At 42.9% G+C, this 25,881-nt stretch overlaps 1 protein-coding gene across 1 annotated transcript; it reads right to left on the minus strand.

Moving 5' to 3' along the window:
* Window positions 1-985: 985 nt before the first annotated feature.
* On the minus strand, window positions 986-24,761 carry kiz (kizuna centrosomal protein). The gene is made up of 15 exons (XM_076108532.1): window positions 24,613-24,761; window positions 24,016-24,078; window positions 23,216-23,378; window positions 21,855-21,929; window positions 19,880-20,504; window positions 19,538-19,796; window positions 16,505-16,624; window positions 15,643-15,807; window positions 14,368-14,518; window positions 12,216-12,372; window positions 11,673-11,735; window positions 10,245-10,346; window positions 9,796-9,865; window positions 3,109-3,143; window positions 986-2,200 (listed from the first exon to the last, which is right to left on the minus strand). The coding sequence occupies exons 1-15, from the start codon at window positions 24,684-24,686 to the stop codon at window positions 2,097-2,099; spliced, it is 2,226 nt and encodes a 741-aa protein (XP_075964647.1). The 5' UTR covers window positions 24,687-24,761; the 3' UTR covers window positions 986-2,096.
* Window positions 24,762-25,881: the final 1,120 nt, after the last annotated feature.

The raw sequence follows: 25,881 nt of genomic DNA on the forward strand, positions 1-25,881 counted from the left end.
AGTTTGGTCTATAAAATGTCAGCAAATAGTGAAAAAGAGCCCATGATGTGATATTCAAATGTCTTGTTTGTTTTATCCCAACAGCGGTCTAAACCCAAAAGACAATTCCACATTTAAGAATCTCTCAATTTATGATCAAGCTTGTAGCCGATAAGCTTGATGTGTGGTTTACCTGTGATGTGTGATTCACCTGTTATATCATCACTGAAATGTTGCCTGTCGTCAAACAGCCGACACGTTATTTTTTACAGGCACTGTAGTTGTACATCTAACAAAGAGCTGCATAGTGTCAGACCTTGACCTTTGTTAAATACGGTAGCTGTGGAGCTCTATGGGCACATAAAGAAAGGCTCATAGCATTTAGAGGAAACACGAGATGTAGTCACATGTTGCCGATAGTCATGGTTGTTGTGCACATCATTGTTGTGCTTTCTCATTTGGGTAAAAATGCAGAGCATCGTGGTAAACACTACATTAAAAAGCTAAAGATATCGCTTCAGAAATGAGCTCACTGATCCCAAAGGTCACTCTTAATGGTTGCTGGTTAAATTTTGAGGCCATTGATGAAGAAAAGCCCACATGTACATAGTGACAGAGATTTAAAAAAAAAAAATCTTTAGGAAACTTGAAGTGTTCAGGAGCAAAATGAAATAAGAAGAATTAGCTCCACATTGACATCACAAGTGGTATTGTAGGACTATCAAGAAAAATACATTTGTTTTCCATCCTCCCTCACTCTTGATACAATCTGTATCTCGTCACAATAAACAAGGATAACCTTCACAGAACCACTGCCGTAAGAACCGAGCCGAGCCGAGCTCTAACCTAGACATGATAGATCAAGTAATGCAGACACTCTCGTTGAGCCACTGCACGGACCCCTTAACTGCAAGATAAAAACTTCCACGTCCTCCCATCTGACTACACGCGCTCCGAGGAGAATGAGCTGGATTTCATCCTCATCGTCTCTCTGGCACGGAATCAGAAAAGTGCCTTTTTAAAAATGTTATTGTGTTAGTACACATTAGTATAATATAACTCCCGCTTCCACCGTGAGCTATCTGTCGCACACAAGTATCTGTTGACATGCTCCTTAACATGGATATTATGTTAGGGAGCCTTTTAGCAAACTCCAAATTATTCTGCCACAGTCCCTTTTCTGTGGTGGGTCAGGGCTGTCTGAAGCCATTATTGGTAATGAATGTGGAGTCCTACTTTAAAAAGGTTCAGGCATGTAAAGTCACCTAAAGCTGACTAATGGAATCCTGCTGACACTGAATGCCAGGGGCTTTTACCACATCCCAGAATGGCAGATTTGGAAATTTACACTACAGACATAATGAACTAGGAATGTAAACTTGGGAATGTGGCCTCCCACACAGTAGCTCCGAGTTATTAATAGATACAGAGCGCTCAACGTGCTGCAAAATGATAAATTGCAGAAGGCTATTCTGTGGTTTCAGCAACAATCTGGCTGCTTGTGACTCATTTACACAATAATACAGAAGAATTTAGACGTGCGTCTTTGTGGGCATCAAAGAAGGAGCTGTGAAAATATGTGTGGAGCGTTTGATGGGCGGTTCTAAATATTGGGAGTTTGTTAGCGCTGCAACACTTTGTGCCCTGGGAGATGGGCCTCTTCAGCAGGTTCACAGGTCGCACAGCAGCGTGCAGAGTGGCCATTGTGCTTTGTCATTTCACAGGTGACTCATATCAGTACACTCGAGCATGCTGGAGGTAGAGCACTCGGAGATGCTTGCGGCATTCAAAATGCATGATTTTCAGCCTAGTGCAAACAAATCGCTTTAAAAGATCAGTTTAATCTATTTCGAGCTGTTATTATGAGCCGGGAGAGTTGTTCAGATAAAGAGACTGAAGCAGGGTTAACATCAGAGTGTTGGACAACTCTTCACGCACTTTACCCAGCGTGAGAGCTGTCAACTTTATTATTTGTTTTTTACGATACTGCGTGCATATGATTTACAATGCAGACCACTAAAATACTGGTCAGGGGGGTGAATTACTGCGAGCCACACTGCCGGAGACTGTGCAGCGGAATAATGTAGATCATTTCAGAAAACATCTGCGGGGAAATATCAGTCACAGAAGCCATCGATGTCGTCGTTGTTTGTGTTGAAAGGTTGAGGACGCAATGCTGCTTCAATCTCCGAGTCGCTGTCATCCGAGTGCCCCCAGAAAGCTATAGGTGGAGAGAAAGAAATACGAGATACGTTATTAGAGCAGAATGTTTACCCTTCCCGGCTTTAAATGAGATGTAACCTCTTACGTCGTCTACATACTTTCTTTCTCCACTTAATTCTGCGCTTTCTCTATAAGCATTCCAGGATGAAGGCACTGAAGCTAAATCATACCTTGAGTTTGACTGCATTATGAAAATCTTAACATTCCACCTTTTAATACAGCCTGATAATATGCATTGAATCTATGTTCTGTTCTGTCAATACAGATGAGAGTGTAGCACTCATACATTAAGATTCAACTGCTCAAGCCGTATTCAGAGGACTGCCACTTTTTATCTATTTGGCAGCTCAGGTCTAAAGAAATTGCTGTTCAATCTATAGAGCAGTGAAGTGAGAGAAACTGTGATGCAATCCGACACCAGTGGTCAACTGCAATGTGCCTCAACTGGAACCAGACACTATGTAGACATGTGTTGATAAAACAAATATATATATAATAATTATCCAACAATGTAAATGTCGAAGCAAAGAACATTGTCTGTCTGCTCTCGTTAGAATCAACAATAATCTCTCAGGGGTTCTGTCGAGCAGCATTTTAAGGTTTGATCAGTAACACAGCAGAGCCAAAGGAGGACTGTGTCAGTCATCTATTAGAGGATTTAGGTCCTGCTTGCTGGCAACATAAATCTAAGCTTTCAGCAACCTGGATTTGTCTTCAAGGTCAATTATTATTTACACATCCTCAAAAAAGGGCAGAACTGCATTTACAGAGAAATTTAATCAAACTGTTAGTGTTCTCCCGTGGCTCAACATTCACCAAAAATGCATGCCAGTGACCGTATGAACATGAAATTGACATTTTTTTTTTTATGACACATGCAATTGAAATGACTTTGTCTATACTCACCTGTGGACTGTAGAGTAGTGTGAGCTTTTGAGTTCCTGGAAACACAAGGACAGTTATTAGCCTTGTAGTTATTACCTCTTTTTTTAAAGAGATTCTATTTTACACCCAAAAAACAACCAAAAAAAAGGAAAACAAAGCAGGCAGACGGTGCAGCAGAGGGAACTTCCTTGACTCCTGTTCTAATTGTGCAAAAGGACTTCCACAAGGCCCTCTTTATTCAAAAATAGTCCCAAAGACAGGGTTGCCAGGTTCCCATAGCTCTGATGATATCGCTATGTAAATGTGTGACCTCCAAAAAGGCTTTGATCTACCTCAATGCATATGCAATAAGCCCCCCCCCCCCCCCCGTTCCACTTTTAAAGGCCTCCTCTTTAATTTACATCATCACAGAGCCTATTCAAGAGCCCACAATATAGCCTCATCATCTCCCAGGTTAGCTTACATATCCATACGGCTTATTTGTTTGGACCTTCTATATTGGAGCTGTGTTGACGCTTTTCTAGGAAATGGGAAGAGGACAAAAAAAAAAAGATGCAGAGTTTTCAGCAGATGAGCTCTGGCAAAAAAAAAAAAAAACTGTTGAGCGCCTCCATCTGCATCAATTCAAACCCATGACCTCTTTGATTGTCATACTCTCAATCACGCTCATCTCCTCCTCTCTACCTCCGCTAAGTCTTGGCACATGTGACTGTACATTGAGTATAAGGAGCAAATTACTCTGGCTGCGTTCCAATTGCTGTCTTCCAAACTATATATTCCTGCTTTGCACCACTCCAGGCAGCATGCGAGAGAACCAAAAATAAATAAATAAATAAAAGATGCAACTCCCATTCCTAACTGTGAACAGATTGCTTGGTGCTAAAAGCAAAACATACCATAATCATTAGAATATACCCTTTATATTCATATGCTGAAGGGGCTTCCTACAGGACATTTGGATGATTCTTGCATCTGTTCAGACAACATGCTGAACCTCAGGTGCTTAAAATGCTAGCAAATCAAAGCAGAGGCTGAGTCAATGAAACGGTGCCAACAAACGGAGAGCAAAGACACAATGACCGATAATCGGCCTATCTGCTTGCATATGACAGTGTTTTGTTAAAATAGAGGATTTTGTTTGGCAAAATATGTCCAAAACGATGGTGGGTATTGTTATCCCTAGACTGCGCTATGTGTAAGAACAGCAAATGTGAGCTCTTCTTACTTGGCAGAATCGTTTCCTATACTGCCCGTACTACACTGACAGATGGCCACCAGAAAGAAAATATAATCATAGTTGTTCTGGCGACTATAAAGATTCCAAATATTTTGTAAAAACTATAGCTCAAAAGTCCTGGTATGTTGAAAGATTATGGAACAGGCTGAGGGTGTATCGTAAAGTGAGGAATATATATATGTATCAATATTTTAAAAAAAAGTCATCCACCTGCTATCCACATTCAGCTTTTTAAAGTGAATAGGAGATAAAGTACAGACGCTGAAGCACAACTAAACCACTGCATCCATTTACAATAGATCTCCACCAGACCCCGCAGCAGCAAAAACACAGCAATAATATACACGATTACTTCCTCTCCTTTGCCACAATAATAGCTGTTACGGAGAGTAAATTGGGCTTTTCTTTTCTTGAACTCCCCCCCGGGGATGGGAATAGTCTATCAGCTGTTCCACTTCAGTGAGGGACAGGGCTGATTTCAAGACAGGGCTATTACCATAGAGAGCCCGATCTGGATCTGACCCCACCAATCTAATATTCCGTTTCCATAAACATTTATGCCAGTTCATCTTCTGCTGAGTTTCCCTTAATTGAGGCAAATGATCTGAATATGTAAGACTGGGCTGGCCAGTGTTTTACGAGCTCTCGACAGGTAGACTGGTAAAATGAAGCACATTACAGCTATTGTAATGTCTTTTTTTCCCCCCAAAGCCTCGCTCACTCTCTTTCTCCTTCCTTTACAATTCATATTGTTGTTTATAGCGGGAGTCCACAACAACCTTTAAAATTGTACGATGGGTTTCACACACAACTGGAGCTTGATGTCTGTGTATTTCCTTAATCAAACCTCCGTCTTGTTTTGTCAGTTTGCACCACACTGGTTTTCTAGGAGCTGAGTTAAAGCTCCTGAATTTACATATTTAGACATTTTCAAGGTCAGGTTGTAAAAAGACGAGTTATGCAGGTTAGTAATACAGTTGGAAAACAGAGGGAAAATACTAATTACACCAAAACTAGGACAATCATGTTACCACATATCTCTGGTACATTGTACGCAAAAACAGATGCACAGCTGGTCAAGAACTGTAAAAACGTGCCGGGATTGCGACTGAAATGCAAGACAATCTGATTAAAGTCCTTTTGAGACGATTCTCGGTGTAGCACGCTCCATTTTTGTTCTTTGCCACAATTTGCTTGGTTTGCTCCTGAGAGCAGCGTCCCGATTCCGTTTCACCAAATCATTTGCGATATCTCTATAAGGTATATCTACTGTGGAGCAAATACACACTAACTACGCTAACTAATTTCTCACAAATACAAGTGTGGTCCGTTGAGATTGCTGTTTTCAACTGTGTCAAGGCAGACCTGTTCAGCCTAAACGACGTGCTGTACATAACATTTTCATGTACTACAGTTAAAGTAGCAGACAATTCGACTTATAAAAAGGCTGCAATCACACATCTGATCTAGGTTTACTCTATAAAAGAATGTGTCCAGTGCTGTAGCTAGACATTGACCATAAATATCACATGGACAAAGACATCTTCATACAGAACATAAGTCATTTTCAAGCTAGACTACAGGCTGTTGCTTGGACTCACTGACTTGTAATCCTACAGTCACATTAGGGAATGTGAGGACTGACAGAGGAAATAATGCTTACCAAGCATTTAATACAACCTTGCACACGCAGATAGCGAGAAAACTGCTTTTATTTACCCTGGCTTTTTTATTTTTTATAAGCTCCTGCCACCCACACACAAATGCTAATAGCACAATAGCACTTTTGCGCAGCGGTGCTTGTCTAAAGGTAAAGGGAGACCCATCACCTCATCATTCCCATCAACTCCTACTCCCATCCCAGCTATGACCCCTGCAGAAACATTGTTTAGGCTCCGTTTAGATGTACTCTAACAGGCCTGAATGGTAGCAGGATGTAGCGCTCACTGAGGGCAAACAGTGAGAGGCAACTGTGAGTGCACTGTGAGAGGGCCCTCTCTAACATGTGAGTGCTCTCTGCTGGCAATGAGTGAGTACTGCAACTTAGAGGAAGAGGTATCGGGGCCAATGACTTCAACAGAGCGCCGCTCTCCTCCTGACTGGTGGCAGTCTAGTGGAGACGGCCAGTGCAAGGGGTGGCTGAAGGACAGATCATCTCATGTTACATTTTGTTCATGCACCATAACCCCTGTGGACTAACATAGACCGGCTTGTCCGACACATACACACATCTGCATCTAAAAAATGCGACCATGTTAGTATAAAGAGCAAACCAACAAAATGCCCGTAGAAATGACATCCTAGTAAATTACCGCAGATTTCAAAATTCATGATTATGTCCGTCTATTGTCCTTGTCTAACAGCCTGCAGACAGATGAAGAGTAAATACATTTAAAAAGCTTACTTGAGTCAATAATGTTAAGATAAAGCACGGAAAGTGTTTGAAAGCCAACTTGTTTGTTTTAATAGAGCAATCTTTACTGGTTTGAGGTAGCTTTTGTGGGACAGTGACATCCTCTGGTTGGAGCCTCTCAATGCTCCCTCTCTCTATAACCCCTGTCATATTCTTTGGTCCAAACTGAAGGAGATCAACTAATTGAGATCAACTAATTGTCAAATGTAAAAAAAAAAAAGAAAAAAGAAAAACGTAGTTAGTACTATTCTACAAAAACAAACATTCTCAGATGCTGCCACGTGATATTGCCTGTTAAATTGTTTACATGTGTTTCCCTTCATTCACCACTGGATTTCAGAACAGGAATACGTCTTTCACTACCTCTTTGTCCGTCACTGTCTCTCTGTCTCCCTCTATCTCCCGCTCTCTCTCCCTCTCTCTATGTCCCCTCCCCTCCAGTCCTTTCTCTCAGCTCATGTCCCTCTCACCCCTCCTTCCCTCCTCCCCTCCTCCCAGTGAGCTGTCAGAGATCCACACATCAGGGGGAGAGAGAGAGAGCGAGAGAGAGCTTCTGATTTTGACATTTTGAGTGATTTGAGGTTGAATGCTTGAGCACATCCTGTTGTCCAAGGCAAAGCTGTAAACCACTAATTGTTGAGTCAAGGTTTTTTGTCAAGCAGGCACTAGGCACAACAATCATCACACCGGCTGATAGCTGGAGGATTTTGTTTTGTATGTGTGTGCCTGTGCACATGTGTTCAAACAGGTGGGTGGGGGGGGTTTAAAAGAAAAGAAGACAAAAAGAAAAATAAGAAAGGAGTGGCATCTGAAATGCCTACAGTAGAAAGGAGCACAATGATTCTTTGCACCAGAGGAAGCAGTGGCATGCACTCGCACACAAAGGGGAACAAGTGGTCTTTACATGGAGTGCAGCTGCTTATTAAGACTCACTCCTTCGTGCATTATTCCTTTCATCCCCACTCAACCACAAAGTGATTTTACTTTGCCACTCACAAAGACAGCAAAAGATTTGTAATGGACAAATCAGTCGCTTCCCCACGAGTTATAATACAATAAACAGCACATTCTATGAAAGTATCTGACTGAAAAACACTGTGTGGGAGAGAGCAAGGAGGAGAGGAGAGGGGGGGGGGGATGTGGAAATAAAGAATATGAAAGACCTCAATTCTCTCCAACGCCATAATAGTGAAATGAGCACATATAAATGTGTTAAGAGTATCTCTTTGCATCTTGTATAGACTGCATGTATTTAATCTGTAAAGCTTATTAAGGCCCTAGTCATTGCTATGCAAAGCAGCACCCAGTGCTTTTCTCTCGCTTTTCAGCCGAGTGCAGTGTTTGGCCAATAGGACTGGCCCCCCGCCTCTCATTCTGCATTCATAACATGCAACATTTGCACAATGTATCTCTCAAAGGCCCTGAATAGAAGGCCTTAATACTCATGTAAACAACTGCAAACCAATTACTTAATGAATCGGGCCCACACATAATGAGGAGCCTCACAAAGGGCTATAAATGCATTTTTTGCACCAAAGCCTCTGCTTTAAACTACAATCCCTCCGCTGTAGTCCAGGCTTAACTGGCAAATCATAATTATTGTCTAAGACAACAGAGAGGAAGCCATTTCTGTATTTTGAGTCCAGCTCCATCCTCCTTTTGATGTCACTCATCAGCTAGCTGACAAAATAAAGCAAATAATTAACAAGTGTGGGGGGGGGGGGGGGGAGGGGCAAAGGAAAACACAGGAAGACAGAGAGGAAGCGGGGCAAGTAGATGGAGAAGGGGCAAATAGAGAGAGAGAGAGAGAGAGAGAGAGAGAGACACAGAGAGTGTTATGCTTCTGCTTAAGTGCAGGGCTTCCAGACCACTCGTGGAAGCAATAAAGTGCAAGAAGTGACTGCGGTAAGTGGAATGCTTAAATCTGAGTGTCCAGGAAAAGCAAAGAGAAGACGGGGGGGGGGGGGTTCATAGTTGCATGACCAAAGAAAAGATTATGGTCACGGTGACTGGTCGACACCTCCTTCCTAACCCTAGTGAGATTACAGCGTCAGGCATGCATTACTACCCGTTCGTCCAATTTTGCTTATGTCCACAGCTTGTGTCTCATCATGGATCACGTCGTTCTCTGTTTCTGTCATTTTTTTTTGTTTTGTCCTGCAAATTTTGTTTAATCACATATAGTGCGGGCATTCCACGCGCATTAATGACAACAGGACAGGCACCACCTGAGAGGGTCTGGTGCTGAAATTGGCTCATGTTTATTAATTAAAGAGGGTGGTCACTGGGGCTGGCAGTGGCAGACATCAGCAGCTATGAAGGGCCACAATAGAGCCAGCCCATTAGGCCCTTCCCTGGGCTAATAGGCAGACTGGGAGCGCCTGCTTGCCAGGCCAGGGAGATACAGACTTCAGCCCTTGTGTCAGCGTGGTGCCCAGTAATCACATGAAATCAGGGAAGATTATTCCTCATAACGTTTACCCAGCCATTACTGCAGCCCAAATGGGTTCGCAGTGAAGAGGTGCTCTGAGGACCCGACACGCAATTGCAGATTTGATGAAGTCGCGTTGATATTCAAATGTAGCCGCGGCGGTGTTAGCTTCCACCGAGCTATTTATCATTAGATCTTCTTTTCCAGCCCACTTACGGCTCTGATTTGAGAAGCCTAAATGCTTCTTCGAGGGTGAAAAATGAAAAGGACATTTGTCCTTGTCAACACTTGAGTCTCCTCCTTCCAAAACAGTTGTCCCTGATTCTCTTCTTGACATGATCTGTTTGCCTTCTGACGACAAGCCTGACACCAGCGAGATTATGACTCCCAATTTATTTTTTGTGGTGGCCGTTTTTGATTTCTAAAACCCGGCTGAAGCCAGCAAACGGTGAGTGAGAGGGGCTTTAGGGGCCTTTTGTCTTTGTAAGCGAGTTAATGGGTGGCGCCCCCTTGATCTTATGGAAATGAACAGGGAATTATGAGAGCGGCCATGCAAATGTACATCAACCACTTTGGTGTCTGGTGGCCCATTTCCTGTGGCCCGTTGAATAATAACAATGTTCTTACCGAGGGTAAGGGTCTTGATGTGAGAAGCGTTTGGCCCTCCCCAGGTCCTCTTCATGGCCATGATTTATTCCTTAAAAGAGCAAACAGGGCCAGATAAAACCATTTGATTTGGACATCTCATCACAAGCTAATCTGAAATGCATATTAACATAGAAATTTATGGTAAGGCTGATGAGGGGCAAAGACTATGTATCTCAATCTTGGTGTCTTGACATGCACACTGATATCTATGTTAAGTGGTGAAGTCCGTCATTGCTAAAATAATTAGATTACGAGCCAAAACAAAAGGCTGAGAAAACCTGGACTGATTGCTTTTAGCTTAAATCTATGAGCACAAAAAATATGGTCCTGCTGTGATGTCATTATGTGAGAACATATGGCCAGTGTTGACCGATGGTTAGGCTCCCGTTGCTCGCTAGTTGCCTGGTAGAGTGGCCCGCATCCCTTACCTGAGAGGCCATCGTCCTCCTCCTCCTCCTCCTCCTCCTCTTCAGAACTCTGCAGCCTTTCCTGCATGGCTGATTGTTTAAGTAACTGATAAGCTTTTGTCTCTGTTCAGGGACACACACACACACACACACACACAGAGAAAAAAAGTCACTGTCAAATATTTGCTTAAAACCCAGGTTTCCAACTTTCAGAGGTTTCTGTGTTTGATGAGACAACACGCTTCAGTAGCCGAGTCTTTTGCTCTCACTGCTGGACGGAGTGAGGGGGAAAACACAGTGCTCAATCAGCTAAGCTGTTGATTCTAGCCTCCAGTATGTAGCAACAGTTTCCATGAGACAGCGATCGGCATCTCACATTATCGCAGCATCCCCTACCAGGACGGCAATGATTGATTTTCTGTTTTAAAAACACTCATAATTACTTTCCGGCAACACCAAAGTAGGTATCATATTCGAGAGGAGCAAAGAGACTGTGCTGGCAAAAAACAAAAACAAAGCAGAAGTACATAATAAATAGGCTGTTGTCTCAATGATGTTACTGAAACACACATATCAAATCAAAGGAGAGGGAAACATTGTGCTCTTGAATGACCAAATCCTAACATGCTTTACCTGGTTTGTCAAAAAAAAAAGTGCCAATTTTAGTCATGTTCTAAGAAAACATATGATATATACAGTGCTATTCCACCCACAGCACGTTATACAGGCATTGCCTTTACATGAAGTCATGAAAAAAAAGAACGTACAGACATGCATGCATTGGCAATTACTATCAGTACCAAGGTCACGGTATTTGATTGTGACATTGATGTCGCTCGCCCCAGCAAACCCATTCCCTCGTAAAATCTTTTGTCATGTTTTCTTTTTTAATGGCGATGGCTCTTTTGATTAAGTGTAGCCATTTGAAACTGGACTCATTTTGCTGGCTGTGCACCTTAGGGATGCAGGCACATGAAACACCCAGTAGGCCATCGGATAGCCATGGGTAATATAGGGTTGCTTTACATTTCAGAGGTGCGGCTTAGGGATGGGCACACCAGCTGCTTCCAGGATGCCTTCACATCTAGTATTTTTCAAGTCCAGCCTTTTCCAGAGCATTGTTTAGAAGATAATGAGAACCGATGACAGATCTCTTGCGCTTCCCATCCCGGCGTCCTGACAATTAAAGCGGCCGCATTATGCCGGGCCGGCGAATTATCAACTTTGCCGGAATGCCTCAGGCCAGGTTGAAAACATAGCTAGTGTTTTCTCGGAGATAATTAGAGAGAACTAGCACAGCTCTTCAGGTGGTACTTTGACCCTGGATCCACCTTGATCATCCTGCCTCAGCCAGTGTGTAAAAGAGCTCATTATTCACTGCAGTGGGAAGAAAACAAACCACAACATAAGGACAGTGTGAATGCTGGGGCACCGGCGATGCCTTTTTACCTCTAATAGGAACACTTTCCACAGGGCTTTCGTCCTGGCTGTCCTCTTCAGCACTTTGTAGTTCTGTAAGAAAGGGAAGCGCATAGTGAGAAGCAGTGGCAGGGAGGACGGGAGTCTCGGGACAGCAATGGGAATGGGGGGGGGTCTTTCTTTAGCTCTGAATAGAAGCCTGTAGGAAAACTGGGCCGTGAGGGATTAATAAAAAAGGCTCTATGGTGAAATTGATTTCTTTCATAAAAGCAAAGTTTTAGTTCTCTGCAGAGGTGTGGTGTGCAAAAAAAAAAAAAATAGCAGCAGTCTACATTTGTTACTGTTAATGGTCTTGTTTCATATTACTGTGCAAAGACAATGTGGGATGTTTTGGACATTTGTGGGATTCTACTGGCAACTGTAACAAAAACACTCGCTGAGAGGAGAGTTAGTTTTTCACTGCTAGACAATGAAACCATTCCTCCATAACAAATAACCAGAACCCAGCTTTTTAATATTGTAGTCCAATTAGAATGCTCCATGGCTATTTCAATACTAATAATCTTTAGTAACCTTGGATCTGTTGCTTCTGTATCGGCCTGGCAGGCTTCACATCACCGTCAGCCAGGAGAGGAGGAGGACCACACGAAGAAGACAAGTCACTCTCGTCCTCTGCTGAGGGGCACTCCTCACTGGACCGGGACACAAGTGTCCTCAGCAGCACTTTGGCCTGTGAGCGGCACAAATTAAAACCACACTCTTAATTGTTCCCATTTTGTGAAGGAAGTGTCAAATTGAACTCTCGCCGATTAGGCAAGTCATTTACTTTGGCCACGGCTGCTCGCACAGAGGTGCAGCCGCGGTGCCTGTTCAAACGCCAAGAGAAAATAACTTCAAATTCTCTCACTCGTTTAACTAAAAAAGAAAGAAAAAAAAAAGATTATTTCGCACACATTCGCTCCCGCTCTCACTCTCAATCACACTTTTTTTTTTTCCCTCCCTCTCTTCTCATCCATGAGATTAGAGAAGCGCCTAAAGAATGCAATCACCCTGGCGTTAATGTGCAACACGTTCCAGATATCTCCCCTCTTGGCTGCGAGAATTGAGACAAACTGCTCTCTTCCTCCCTCTCCAGCTCATTTTTTTTTTTTATCTCTGGGGAGATGAGGATACACAATTAAGAGGAGCTGTTCCGGGAGATGAGGAGCAGGGAGATGCCACACACCGATTTCCTTTCTCTCCCTTTTTCCCTCCCCCATATCAAATCCTGCCATCATCATCTCTCTTTCGTGATCAAAGACTGCCTCTCAGCCTCAGATGGCCATTTGCAACTTTTAATGAGCACTAATAGGGAGGGGATGATCAGGAGGATTTCGACAGTGGCAAACTTTAAGTACATTGTAAGTTGTTATCAGTAGGTCGCAGTGAAGATTCACAATGTACATGCTTTCATTTTCCTCGAGGGGAAGAGAGGCAAACACATGCCAATCTGAGCTTGCCACTTGGTATTTGATGTTGCAGCACAATAAAAACTGTCTTGATCCTTGTCCCCGATATCGGTCTTTGTTCTTTTTTTAGATTTAGTCAAATGTACCGTGGGTTGAGGGCTTTCGTGGACCCAGTGCATTTTAAATATCAATGAATGCAACTGTTAGCACTTGAATATTCAAAGGACCTCTTTGAGTGTGTGCATGCGAGCTGCATGCTCCCATTTGTCGGAGTGGCCAGGCTGTGTGGCATTGCCTGAATGGAAATTTCTGTTTGCTCTTGTGTGAGGGGAGTAAGCTGTTGTGTGAGGGGACAGAGAGGAGCAAGAGAGAGAGAGAGAAATAATGGGAGAAAAGGAGAAATAGAGGGAGGGATAGAGAAATAGACGGAGTAGATGGAGGGAGAGAGATAAAGGGGAGAGAAAGATTTTCACTCAGGCTTTTCCTGATGCACTTGGACAAAATGATGTAGATGGCAGTGTCTTTTGTTGGTTCATATTTTAGAGTAGCTCTACAGTCTCCCTCTTAGCCTCTCTCATTGCGTCGGGGACACTGGAGCAAGACCTCCGAGCCACAAGAACCCCGACCAAGATGAGTCCGCAGAAAATTATAACATGAAAACCTGCATGTGTATACGGTCATTCCTGCAGATAGAATGGTACACCTTCTGAAGAAAAGTCGGATTCTTGACAAATCTCTTGACATAATCTTTGGGTTTTAAGTGTGAATATGCAATTGCTTTCTTTGTTTAATTGATCTGCACAAGGTCAATGAGAGGGAAATCTAAAATAATCTTGTCCGTTGTGGAGAGGGTCCCGATGGCTGCCTCATCCCATCGGGACCCAGCTGACGGCTATACTTTTGGCTAATGCCAAATTAAAAGCAAGTGTTTCTCACATGAATACGCCACGTGAGATGAAAGAAGCCAAGCAGAGGCTGTAATTTGCGATTAGCGCTTGGGTCAGGGTTTCCCTTCTGTCTAGGTCAACGTGTGGAGCAATCTGATGAGTCGGCAGGCAGGGCTTGGTTTCAAACACCAGACACAAAGAGGGCACTCAGTACCAACTACAGCGCTCTTTAAAAAAACAAAAAAAGCATGCAAAGAAACAAAAACACAAGCCTTTTTAGAGAAAAGAAGAAAAAAAGAAGGCATGTCACTACAATCATGTGTGTGTGTGTGTGTGTGTGACCTCCTATTTGTGTGTGTGTCGCGGCAGTGTGCGTGCCTCCAACGCTACCTGGTGGCTGTAGGTGGCATGGCGCTCCAGCAGCAGCGGCGTGAACAGCTGGACCAAGCGCTCAGTGCTGAGGACACGGCGCTCCTTCAGCAGAAGGGCGTGCTTGAACCAGCGATCCCACAGCCGAGCGGCATCGGGAGGGAGGCTGGCGCTGTGGTGAGGGTGGGGGTGGTGGCAGAGAAAGAGAGGCTGTCTCACTGAATACACAGTGGGATATCTGTAAATAACTTACAATTGCACCTCCTTACAGTGAGAGATGCTTTGATTATCAGGAAAATAGAAATGGCTTACAAATTTGACCATGAATAAAATGCATTTCCCCCCCCCCCATGAAGCTTTCTCCAAAAAGGCTGCTCGCCTAGTCCGTATTAACACTTCAGAAGATATAGAACACTAATGAATTCACGTTAAACACTGAATAGACACACAGCAATACAGCACCTGGTTGAAAACTAGACAAAAGGTCAAAGAGCCAACAGGCATCTCCACAGAAGAGAGAGGGAGACCGCTAGATGTGTTTCTTTGGATGGAGTGCATAGCAAGGAAGGTCTCGGTGAAATCAATAGAGTAGTGAAGCAGAGCATGGATTTGGCTCAGAGTATTAACTACCCATTATCCAAAGGACTGGAAGTCAAAGATAGGGCATTTTAATTTACTCATGACATTCACCCATGTGGTGTTACCGCAGGAGGTGACACCCTAGATGACCTTTACATTTGTGGACAGGGGAGACTGTATCGAATGGTAGCGTGAAAAATCTCACTGACTGTTGTGAGTGCGTGCCCTCGCCTGATCCAAGGAAAAAAAACAATATACTGCATATATATGTATATAGAGTATATATATATATATATATATATATATATATATATACACATACACATTGTATATATTGTCTGAAAAGTGGAATTTATTTCCATTGTAAGTCTGGTCTTTGTCTCTATGAAAAGAAAAGTCTATTGAACCCTATTGACTCCGTTACAGCACTATTTATTAGAGTTCAAAATGTCAGTGTCTACCCAAAACAAACTGTATCACAACTATATTTGATCATAGAACTGCTTTTATCCTGGCATCTCAGAGGTTGCAATTAGTCACAAACGTAACATAATGCAATGCTATGTAACGCAAAGTGAAAGCCAACACTAGTGATTTACATTGACATTGTGATTTACAATCCCACAATCACGAGCTTCATTAAGCTGGGGAAAAAAAAAACTAAAAACACTGACATCGGTCGTTGGTTTTGGGTTCAGACGAACCAGGAGGCCTTACCTTATTTCATTAGGCTCAGTGCTGGACTGCTGAGCACCCACTAGATCCTGTGGTAGCAGGCAGCCCTTTGCCGTGCTCCATGACAACCTCTGAAGCTCATGAAGGATGACTGCTCCACATGCTTCAAGGTCCTCGTCATTCAAGCCCGCTCCACGGTTACAAAGGCTGTCCAATATATAGAGAGCAGTCAGCTATTGCCATGGAGCCCCGGGCTCAGGCGGGTCAGGAGCACATGGAGTACATCCAGCAGCTGCTAACACTTCACACACGCAGTATACAAGCATGATCATACACACCGATGCACATGCACACTTGCTCACATAATATCACAGCAAGACTAAACATTAGACTGAGGGTCGTGACACGAGATGGCCACTCTCTTCACGAGTGGAGATTTTGTTGACATCATTTACAGCACTCGTGTTTGCATAGAAGGGGATAAGTGTAAACTGGGTTTAAAAAGTAAAGAGGAGCTTTCATTTCCCAGACATTTATCCGTACTTTACGACAAGAACTCCAATTATGTTAAATTAATCATGCTATGAAATATAAAAAGGCTTATGAAAAATAAGCCCAGTCTAATGAAACACATTCTCCATCCTCCATCTCCCTGACTTCCAATAACAATTCAACAGGGCGGTTACTATAACAATCCCATGTGTTTGAAAACCTCTCAGAAATAAAGACGTGTGCATGTTGGTGATGACACTTCATCTAAAGTGAGAGCCCTTGGCAGACGGATAATATGTTTTCCCCGTCTGCACAAACCGCTCCATGGCCGTTAAATAAATACACACAGCATTCCGTTTAGAGGGGGGGAGATAAGATTGTAGAAGTCGGAGGAAAGACAGGAAGGGTGTACCTGATAATTCTATTGAGTTGTCTTCCATCAATCGAAGAATCCGCGTACACACTGGTCCGTTCGCCATGGAGTCGTCCTTCGATGTTGTCGAGCAGATTAAAGAATCCTTCCTGGCGGAGACTAAATACAGATTACCCATTAACGTGGTGAGAAGAAATACAAATGGAGGCCAAGTGATCGATTATCCTGCTATTTGTAGGTTAAAGGGAGAAAAAGAAAAGACGATTCACTTTGATCTGAAAGTCAGTGATGTGTTTTTCCAGGCAATTTCCTTGAGGGACAGTACTCAAGGACTGCTGGAGGAATCCGATCATTAGTACCTCATCATGGTACCTCCACATAACAGGACTTTTCAAAGCACGCCGATGATGCCACATGTAGCGACAGGTTGTGTGAGCTTGTAGAACTAGCTGCCGGCTGTTAAAGTAGAACTTTAAATAAGCTTTTATCAGTTAACTTCATCATAAATATGTAATATGATTATACAAAATAATGAAAATATTAAAATTACTACCACCACCATCTCACATTAAAAGGGGAAAAAAAAGGTTCCAAAAAAAAGGGGCCTCAAAATGATTTCTTTTGGTGAGAGATTTACACTTTAATCTGGTCCTGTGTGAGGCTGCAAAATGAGAAATGGATGCCTAATGCATGTGGATATTGGGAATTCATCTCTTTCTTGCGCATTAAGCTCTGGGTGGCCTTCATTCAATTCTCCCATGAAACCCCAAGCCGAGAGATCCTGAGCCCCCCTACATAAAAGGGGCCAAAAAGAATTTATGACAATCTGTAATGGGCTCCTGGGTTAGGGGTCAGCAAACAATTGCTCCCTCTTTTTTGCAGGTTGTTTCCTGGTAACATCCTGATTAAGCTGGCAGCTTGAATAATATCCATGACATTCTGTATAGTGCAATCCGTCTGTGCTAAGTCCTCTTCAGTGAGGCTGAAGTAGCATAGGCAAAAGCTCCATCTTTCTCTCTCTCTCTCCCTTATCATCAGCATGGGCCTTGAAATATTCATCTTTCTTTTTTCCACTTTATTTGTCAACGCTCTTCAAAAAGAGACCTTTAGAGAGGGAGAAAGTGAATTAGTTTGTGTTTTTTCTGCAAAACCTCTCTCTCTCTCATTGTATTGTCGCCAGCTTTCATGTCAAGGTCCCCAACCTCACTTTAGATGCTGCCGTTGTCCGCGTGTCGACATCATCAGGGGCGCATTGTTAGCTAGGAGGAAGAGGTCAGCCTCGCTGCAGCGATATTGGTCTGCAGTGTACAGTACGCGCTCCGGTGTGATTTATCACACGGAATGGTCTCATTGTTGAGTGATTGGTGTCAGAAAGATCTCCCCTTGCTGGCACAGACGGCAAATATATCACAAAGGAATGGAAAAATGTACCACAAGTAAGAACACTTTGAGTGCAGGGGTACATTTGGGATATGTCCCACCGCACTGTGAGCACGCAGTTTACAAAAGTACTGTGTGGCAATGTGCAATAACTTCACAGAGACGAGATAAACCCAGAGCAACCTACTGAGAAATCTTTGTAAAACAAAGAAATTAAAAGTAATGCCCTAATGACATTGCAGAACGTTTAAATCATTTTAAAGCCTATATAGCTTACGTTCCATCTCTCGACTTGAACTGGATTTTTTTTGTGTGCCGTTCTTGCCACCAATGAGGCAGAACCATCCTGCAGTTCAGGGACGACATATTTGAGAGCAGGACACAGTGGGGCCATTATGATGAGTCTGGAAGAAAAGACCTGGAGGATATTTCAGTCATGTACCCTCACTCACCCCAGCCATGCTGGAGGAGAAATATAATGGGATAATCTAATGAATTGCCAAGGCTTGTTTTTCCTGACTGTGAGCTGAATGGAGGGAGCGAAATAAACTCTAACCTTAAGAGAGAGCGAGGGAGAAAGAGAGGGAGAGGATAGAGCCTGGATGCTCTCTGAGCTTTACATCAAAGCCTCTGGTTTTCTCCTCATACACAGAAGCCCTTCGTGTTAACAATGAAAGCTGCAGCCCCCACCATCGTCTCCCCGGTGGAGGCTAACTGCAGCTCCTCTTGAGGTCACACTATGAACAGTATAGCAGACCACACAGAAACACATGTCACCAACATGCTAAACTTGCAGGGGAGAAAATAAAATCCCACTTTTGACCATGTCTTTACAACACACTCGAAAAATGCTCAGAAATATTGTGTTTGTTTTGAATAGCATTATTGTGAGCATATGTGCAAGTGGGTACTTCATCGAACAAATAAAATGTTGAATGGGAAACAAGCATAATGTACATAATCCAAGGACAGGACCAACAGGAAAAAAAGGGACTGTCCCTGAGAATATGGTAAAGGAAAAATATGCATAACAAACAGAGTTTTTCAAGGAAATACTGTGTATTGTAGGGCAATTGAAGAAGCTCTGGGCGCAAACATTCACACAGGATTTTCTGTGGCTCTAACCCCATCCAAAATTATCCTTCAACTCAGAGGCCATCATCACGCTAAGGATTTGTGGCTGTAAGTGCTGTCCACATGCCCACCCTCCAGAACACTCTATGGTGCCACAAATTTCCTCCTCCACTGGGGACTTCCTGAGGTCTCTCAAGCAGAAAATTGCTCTGTTACAGCATTATCTTGGATTATGGCAATATTGTTGGTGACAGGTCCTGAGCTCTCCCTATAAGATGCATCACTGCCACCACCGCAGCCGCCGCTGAGCCTCATAGAGCATGGCGGCATGGACCGTGACTCCCACAATCCCCTCTTGTCAGCCTCTGATGTGATGGTGGCAAGGACTGTGCGGTGTCTTCACCTGCTCCTATCACTAACAGCCCTCTGTGGTTCAGCGTGGCTGCGCAGAACATTCTCCTTTCCCAGCTTGCTTAGCCTTAAATCTTAGGGGGGTGAGAAAGAAACACTGACTGTGTTTGTGCGCCTTTTAGGAAGTGTGCTGCCATAAAGCAATTTGTTAGTGTTTTTCTTCCACATCCACTTCCAGACAATGTACAGACGTCACACATACCGTACCTTTCCAATGTCCCTACTGGAGCTGAGGATTCACAGTTTAACTGTGGTGTGTTCTTGGACCCGTCGGAGTGGAGGGATGATTCAGGGCTGCGCCTATTGTGATCATCGCTCCCTCCAGAAGTGACTTTCCTCTCAGGTGCCACACCCTCAGACGGATCCTCTTCCAGCTCAGATTGTGTCAGCGAAATGGACAGGTCACTAACACTGCTCTCCGGCAACTGCACATCGGAGCTCGGTGTGCTGACGCTCCCGCGTCTACCTGAATGTTAACACATTCAATATTTAAGTCAAGGCGGTAAAAAGATACTACGAGGTAATAAGCGAGCAGATAGCATTGCAAACCTGGTATATCCTGAGCTTCTTTTCCCAAAGTGGTTTGAGGCATGAAATGGCTGCGACCTCGCTCTCCGTCTTCCATTACGGCTGGCTGATGAGCCACCTCTCGGGAGTCAGTGTGTTCTGCAGGGGAATCGTCAGCCTTCATGAGTCTACTGCTGCTGGGAGACGGACTCTTCTCAGGCCGCGTCAAGGTCACCAGAGGTGAAGGTTCTTGTTCATCATCACTTCCGAAAGGCGCTTTGCCAGCTGCGCCTGTTAAGGCACAAATGGACGGAACAGATGGGAGCGCCGCCATCGTTCTTTCACGTTTGTCACTCAAATTACAGCCGTCGGGGGAATCGTTTGAGCCTGAAATGTCATCTGATAAATGTGCTCGGTTGCTGGCGGCATCCTCTCCGCCAACTCTGAAGTCCTTCAAAAGGCCACTTGGTAGACGTTCGCGGGAGTGCACGCTGCGATTGGGTGAACGATGCAATGCTTGGTGTGAGTGTACACTTGTGGTGCCAGCTTCAGTGTCAGACCCTCCGGAGGTCTGGCGGCCCATAGAAATTACCGCTGGTGGTTGTTTAAAATCCCTAGCTGGGTGAGAGAGGGAGCTGTCCTGGTGCTGTATAGACACAGCTTCATCCTGCAAATATGGGAAAAAATAAAAATAAAAAAATAAATCGATGAAATATATACATTTTTTTGGCAACACAATTCCCATTACATTGTAAAAATAATATTTGTAAATAAATACAATTTTCAAAGACATCAAATTTCTTGCTTAGGTTGAATAAGCCTATTTTGAAAGAAATTCGAGTATGTTAACATCCACTTTACGGATTTGAATAAGTATCTTATTTGGGCCAAGGTCAGAATTCTTTTCACAACATCTTTTAGAAGAATGTCTCAGGATCAATGTTTTAACTTTTCATCTTATTAGAAATCCTTTAGACAAGTTTTGATTCATGTCGGCAATGTCACCAAGGGGGGGGGGGGAGGGGGGGGGGGGGAGTGAAGCAAAAAAAAGCCTCCCTCCAAACGTAATAACAAAAAGCATGGCTTCTGTTTCTTTTCTGATAAGAGTCTTAAATACCAAACAGTTAGCTGCTTAATAACATTCCCTGTAAACCATGCAGCCTTGCCCAGCAGATCCACAAAGTAGGTTAAAAAAAAAAAAGAAAAAAAAAAAAAAAAAAAAAAAGAGGAAAAGTTAATTTCTTGGCTGAGTGATTCCATCGGTAGCTGCAGGGCAAAGTAGAAAGTGTTTCACTAAAGTAGCAATTGATTCTTCTATCAATCTGCGGCACGCGTGTGCTCTTCCAAGGAATGTATTAAATATGAAAATCATATCCCGTTATCATCTGTCTCCAGCTTTCAGCCCGGTAAGCTTCCCTTAATGAATGCTGCAGCCTGAGGGACATGCACACTGCCAGCCAATGGCTTGTATGCATAATGGAGTGACGGTACCATTTTGCTCATTACAATATCGACAGGCTGACGGGGGTTTTTGCACACAGTTACAAGTGACTGCTCTAGACGGCATGCTCCAAGTTATTATGAGATGTCTTAGACATTTCATCTAAAAGAGCTTTAACTGCTTTAAGTGAAGGGAGAAAGCAGCTCTGGACTTGAACTACATCGCTTGTACAGATGCACCAGCTAGGATTAGCCACCTGTGCTACTGCAGATACAGTTTAAATGTAGACTCCTCCACAGATTTACCAGGCATAATGTCTACTTGCCTTTGTTATTCTGAACCTGAAAACATAGCTTGATAGAACTGAGATTTGCGTAAACATTTAAAATAAGAAAAGAAGGATCCAACTATTTAAAAAAAGCAAGTGCTACATAAGAAAGTATGTGTAAAAACACACAGGCGCACAAACACAGTACACGTGTAAAGTACATGATGATGTACAAATATGCTACTTCTAAACCTGAATGCTATTCTTATTACCATACTAATAGTTTATGTCGCAGATATTTGCATTACCGTTGCTGCATCAAGCCCTTTCCCTATATTCTTCTTTGCTTCCATAAATCTGGCAATCTTTTTGAAAACGTCAGCCTGTAAGAGATGTAAAGACAGAATGATACGGAGATAAGAGTAAGATAACAGCAGAAAAGTGACAGGAGGATGATAGACATAACATTTAACTGACGGTGTGACAGGCAAACCCCACTCTTCGTGCAAACACTAGGAATCGTCTGTTAAAACGCTGCGATAGTGTTGTAGAATATTATCTGCATGTGGTGTGAAAGCAGAGGTGACAGCGTCGAGCATCAGTCAATCACAGCGGGGTTTTCCCCAAGTGAGTGTCCTCTGTGTGGCTGCTGACACCCTTTAACATTTATCTGACCGGCCACAGACTAACTTACTGCCTTAATCCCAACTCCAATTAAAAAAAGCTAATGGCCATTTGAAGGGCACTTGGATTAGCTCAAACATGCCAGACCTTTTCATCGGAACAATGGCAGTTTACAGAAGCAGACCATTTAAAAAAAGGCCGCTTTCATGAATTCTCATTTGCCCACTCTTGTTTTTAAATGTTAACCAATACAAAGAAAGATTACACTGAAATTGTCATAAATGTATGCACCTATACCTTCACTTTACTCCCTGTCCATTTGAGGAATTTATGGTTTTCATCGCACCGAAAACATTACGACAACAAAATTCAGGGTGACTTTAGACAATGGAAACAACGAGCAACAGGACCACCAAAATAACAACAGACATGTAGGACTCATAAAGCATCAAGAGGAAATAAACCAACTGCTTGAGGGGAGAGAATGACTAAACCTCTGGAGCACTTCAGAGTCTCTATATTGGGCAATTAACTCAGCGAGTCATAATTAGCCAATTTTGTTAATTTGATATTAAGCTGTCAAGCACTGTCGTTGAGTTTTAAGTGATAATCTGACTCGCTCATTGTTTTCCCCCTCGTTCATTTGCTTGTCGTGATAAATTGCACAGTTTGAGTGTTTACTGTTGTCACATCACGCAATTGCAAGCAACTATTACTACTCTGTGTTAAATTACAGCACGGCATTAAGGCAAATGTGCATCCTATATCCTAACACATGCTATAATAATTGATATACATTCCTTACACAATTCTATTTTATTGTAGGTCTGTGAGTTTATTGTTCTTATTCTAAAGGCATGGTGTATTGTGTACAAATGTTTTTTTTAAACACACAGTATTCCAAAAACGAATAAACAATTAAATGCAATAAAATATTTTAGAGAAAAGTAACATTTTGGAAACCTGTATAAACCTTGTAGGCAGGGTGTTTGAGAAAAACTATTCCACTGAACAAATAAAATGTGTGTGTGTGTGTGTGTTATACCTTTTGTTGTTGCAGGGGACAATGGTCAGGACTATATTCCTTCATGCTAATTTCTATGCACTCCACATCTCTCAGAAGCTCAAGGTTTCTCATTTTTGCTCGTGCTCCCCTGTCACAGATTTCCTTGAGATAACTGCGCAGCTTGGAACGCTTTATCTGTGAGCTGAAGGCAGTGGAGAACTATTATTCAAAAGAAATATTATCTAGGAACATTGTCAAAAAATAAGAGCTAGACTTTTCAGAGGAAAAAGGTTAAGCACAATACGTTTTAAATTTAAATCTTATTCTCAATTCTCCTATCAGCTGTTTCGACCCAGCACATTATTATTTATGAGAATCAATTTACGATGAAAACAGGCTGTTCAGCTTACATCCAAAAGGTGCAATGTGCTTGTAACACTCTCGCTCTCTCTCTCTCACACACACGCACACACACACACACACACACACACACACACACACACACACACACACACACACACACACACACGCACACACACACACACAACTGTGGTGATATTGTTTATAACAATTCAGATGAACACAAATGCCAGTGCCTACTCCAAATAAAAATACAAAAGTGACTATGCATCTATACAGAATATACTGTATGTATACCCATTAAACATACGTATAAATTGTAAATTTGCAAAACAAATACCTATAGGGATCTCTACTTAAATGTCTCATAAATCAAAGTTACAGCTTAATATGAAAGTCAAATCATAAGAACAAGGTATGGTAAGTCAGGGTATAAGAACGATATATGTATTGATATACAGTAAATCTGTATAACTTACATTCTATTATCGGATCTGGAGTAAGCAAACAGTTCCCTCTCCAGCTCCAGCCTCCGTTTCTCCCTGCACACACAAGTCAGGGGAACTGTCACCCGTGGTTTGCTTGGCTAATTAATGGACAATTAGCAGCAATATTAACGGTACTTACCTATGTAACGTTACTTGTTAACAATTTGTAATGCATATGCTAATGTTGACATGCAAATACGCTATGTTACATAATATCAGCTAACAGTGCATGCGTATGTTATTGTTGATACACTGTACGAATTAGCTAATGCTAACTCCATACAAACAAGCGCGAGCATTAGTTTCGGGGTAACTTGGCTAATATGTGGATGCTAACGTTTCACGGTTCATGTCAGGTTAGCTTTTCATTCATCTGCATGCAAGAACAGCCGCAGCAGTACTGCTGTTAGCTGGAGAAAGCGCCCAAAGTAAATAGACTGCCGTGACTTCGCTGGTTAGCTAAGTAGCTAGCCTGCTCCCTCCTTGTGGGAAGCGGCAGGAGGAGGGTACCGGGCGGTAGAGATCAGAACTCGAGTCCGCGGTCTCTACCAAGCCACGTCCCGTCAACGAAAAAGAGGGAAAGCTCACCTGTTATGCATGATTTGTTGGATCGATGTTATCTTCTCATAATACTTGTCATCGCTGCGAGCCATGTTTGCCATTTTCGTCCGCTTTGGCGCTACTCCAGAGCCGAGACGAGGGAGAGGAGGTGGAGGAAGTCGGCCGGTGTTTACATTGGTTACCATGAGCACCACTTCCCAGAAGTCCCTGCTGATTAAAAACAGAGAACACGTGGTGCGAGTACGGGCGGGAGCCCCCTCGTTACTTCCGTTTTAAACGTTATTTGTACATGGCAGAGGTATGCCGTTTACGACAAAAAAAAGTGGTTCAGAAAAAAAAAGGTCAAGACAAATGTTTCGGGTAAGAAAACTGTAATTTTTCCAACAGCTCTTACAAATATTTACTGAAACAGCCCTTTTAGAAAGTGTAAAACTAAATATAAGTTTCAACCTCCTTTATACATATGCTTTAATGTGTTTTTGTTACCAAGGTTAATTCGAATTAAGTGTAAATGATGCCACCAGGATTAAATGGGTCCGTATACTTCAGAAAACCCCACCGTTTGCTTCCAAAAAATGTCTGCAACATTCGAGCTAAATACCAGCCATTAAAAGGCCGTCTTCATCTTCATTTGACAAGCTTCCCCCTCTCTATCAGATACAGATTGATGTCTCATTTACCCAGATGGATGCCATATCATCCCCTGATCTTGTCTTGCATTATCAAAGTTCACCACTGACAGTTCTCATAATGTCATGTTTTGACTGCAGCAGTGTGTCACTTTGTCAAAGGGACAACACAACACTTCCTTGCTGGGATTCTGAAATTGACAGCCCCCTCCAAATGCACACCCTAATCAAGCAATTTCCCCAATTCCAGTCCCATCAAATTGCTCTTTAGCTGTTGAACTGGGGAGTTTTGTTGTCCTTTTCTAATGCTAATAGGTCCCATTCAGCATCTCTCTATGAGGCTATTTGTTGTGAAATAAATCCCCTTGTTTGCCTCCTGCATGTATAATTGATATTGTCGCCAGGCTTTTTGTTTGTGCTGTGGTGAGCTGAAAGGCGGTCCTTTTTGGAGGTGATGAAGAAAATGGGGCTTGCAACATTGCCGTTCCAGCTGAGCTCAGCTGAGGGTTGATGCCAGTGATCAACCTTTGTTGAATGTCATACCGTGCATTCGTGATCATATTCAGCAGATTACAGTTCACAACATAGATGACATTCACAACCACCGTTTTACTCACGATGCTCTCCCTTACTTTTGTGTATCCGGCAGAACACTCATCAAGATGCA

The sequence above is a fragment of the Anarhichas minor genome, unplaced genomic scaffold, assembly GCF_050575085.1.
Source record: "Anarhichas minor isolate MPS153535 unplaced genomic scaffold, ASM5057508v1 ptg000040l, whole genome shotgun sequence".
NCBI classification, from domain to species: Eukaryota; Metazoa; Chordata; class Actinopteri; order Perciformes; family Anarhichadidae; genus Anarhichas; species Anarhichas minor.

Bases quoted from the DNA above. Each gene is read 5' to 3' on its own strand.
- kiz (XM_076108532.1), bottom strand. From the start codon at position 24,686: ATGGCAAACATGGCTCGCAGCGATGACAAGTATTATGAGAAGATAACA. The intron at 20,505-21,854 runs GTAATGCAAATA...CCATATTTGCAG, and splicing joins AAGGGCTTGATGCAGCAACG to GATGAAGCTGTGTCTATACA. The intron at 12,373-14,367 runs GTAGCGTTGGAG...TGCCGCTCACAG, and splicing joins ATGCCACCTACAGCCACCAG to GCCAAAGTGCTGCTGAGGAC.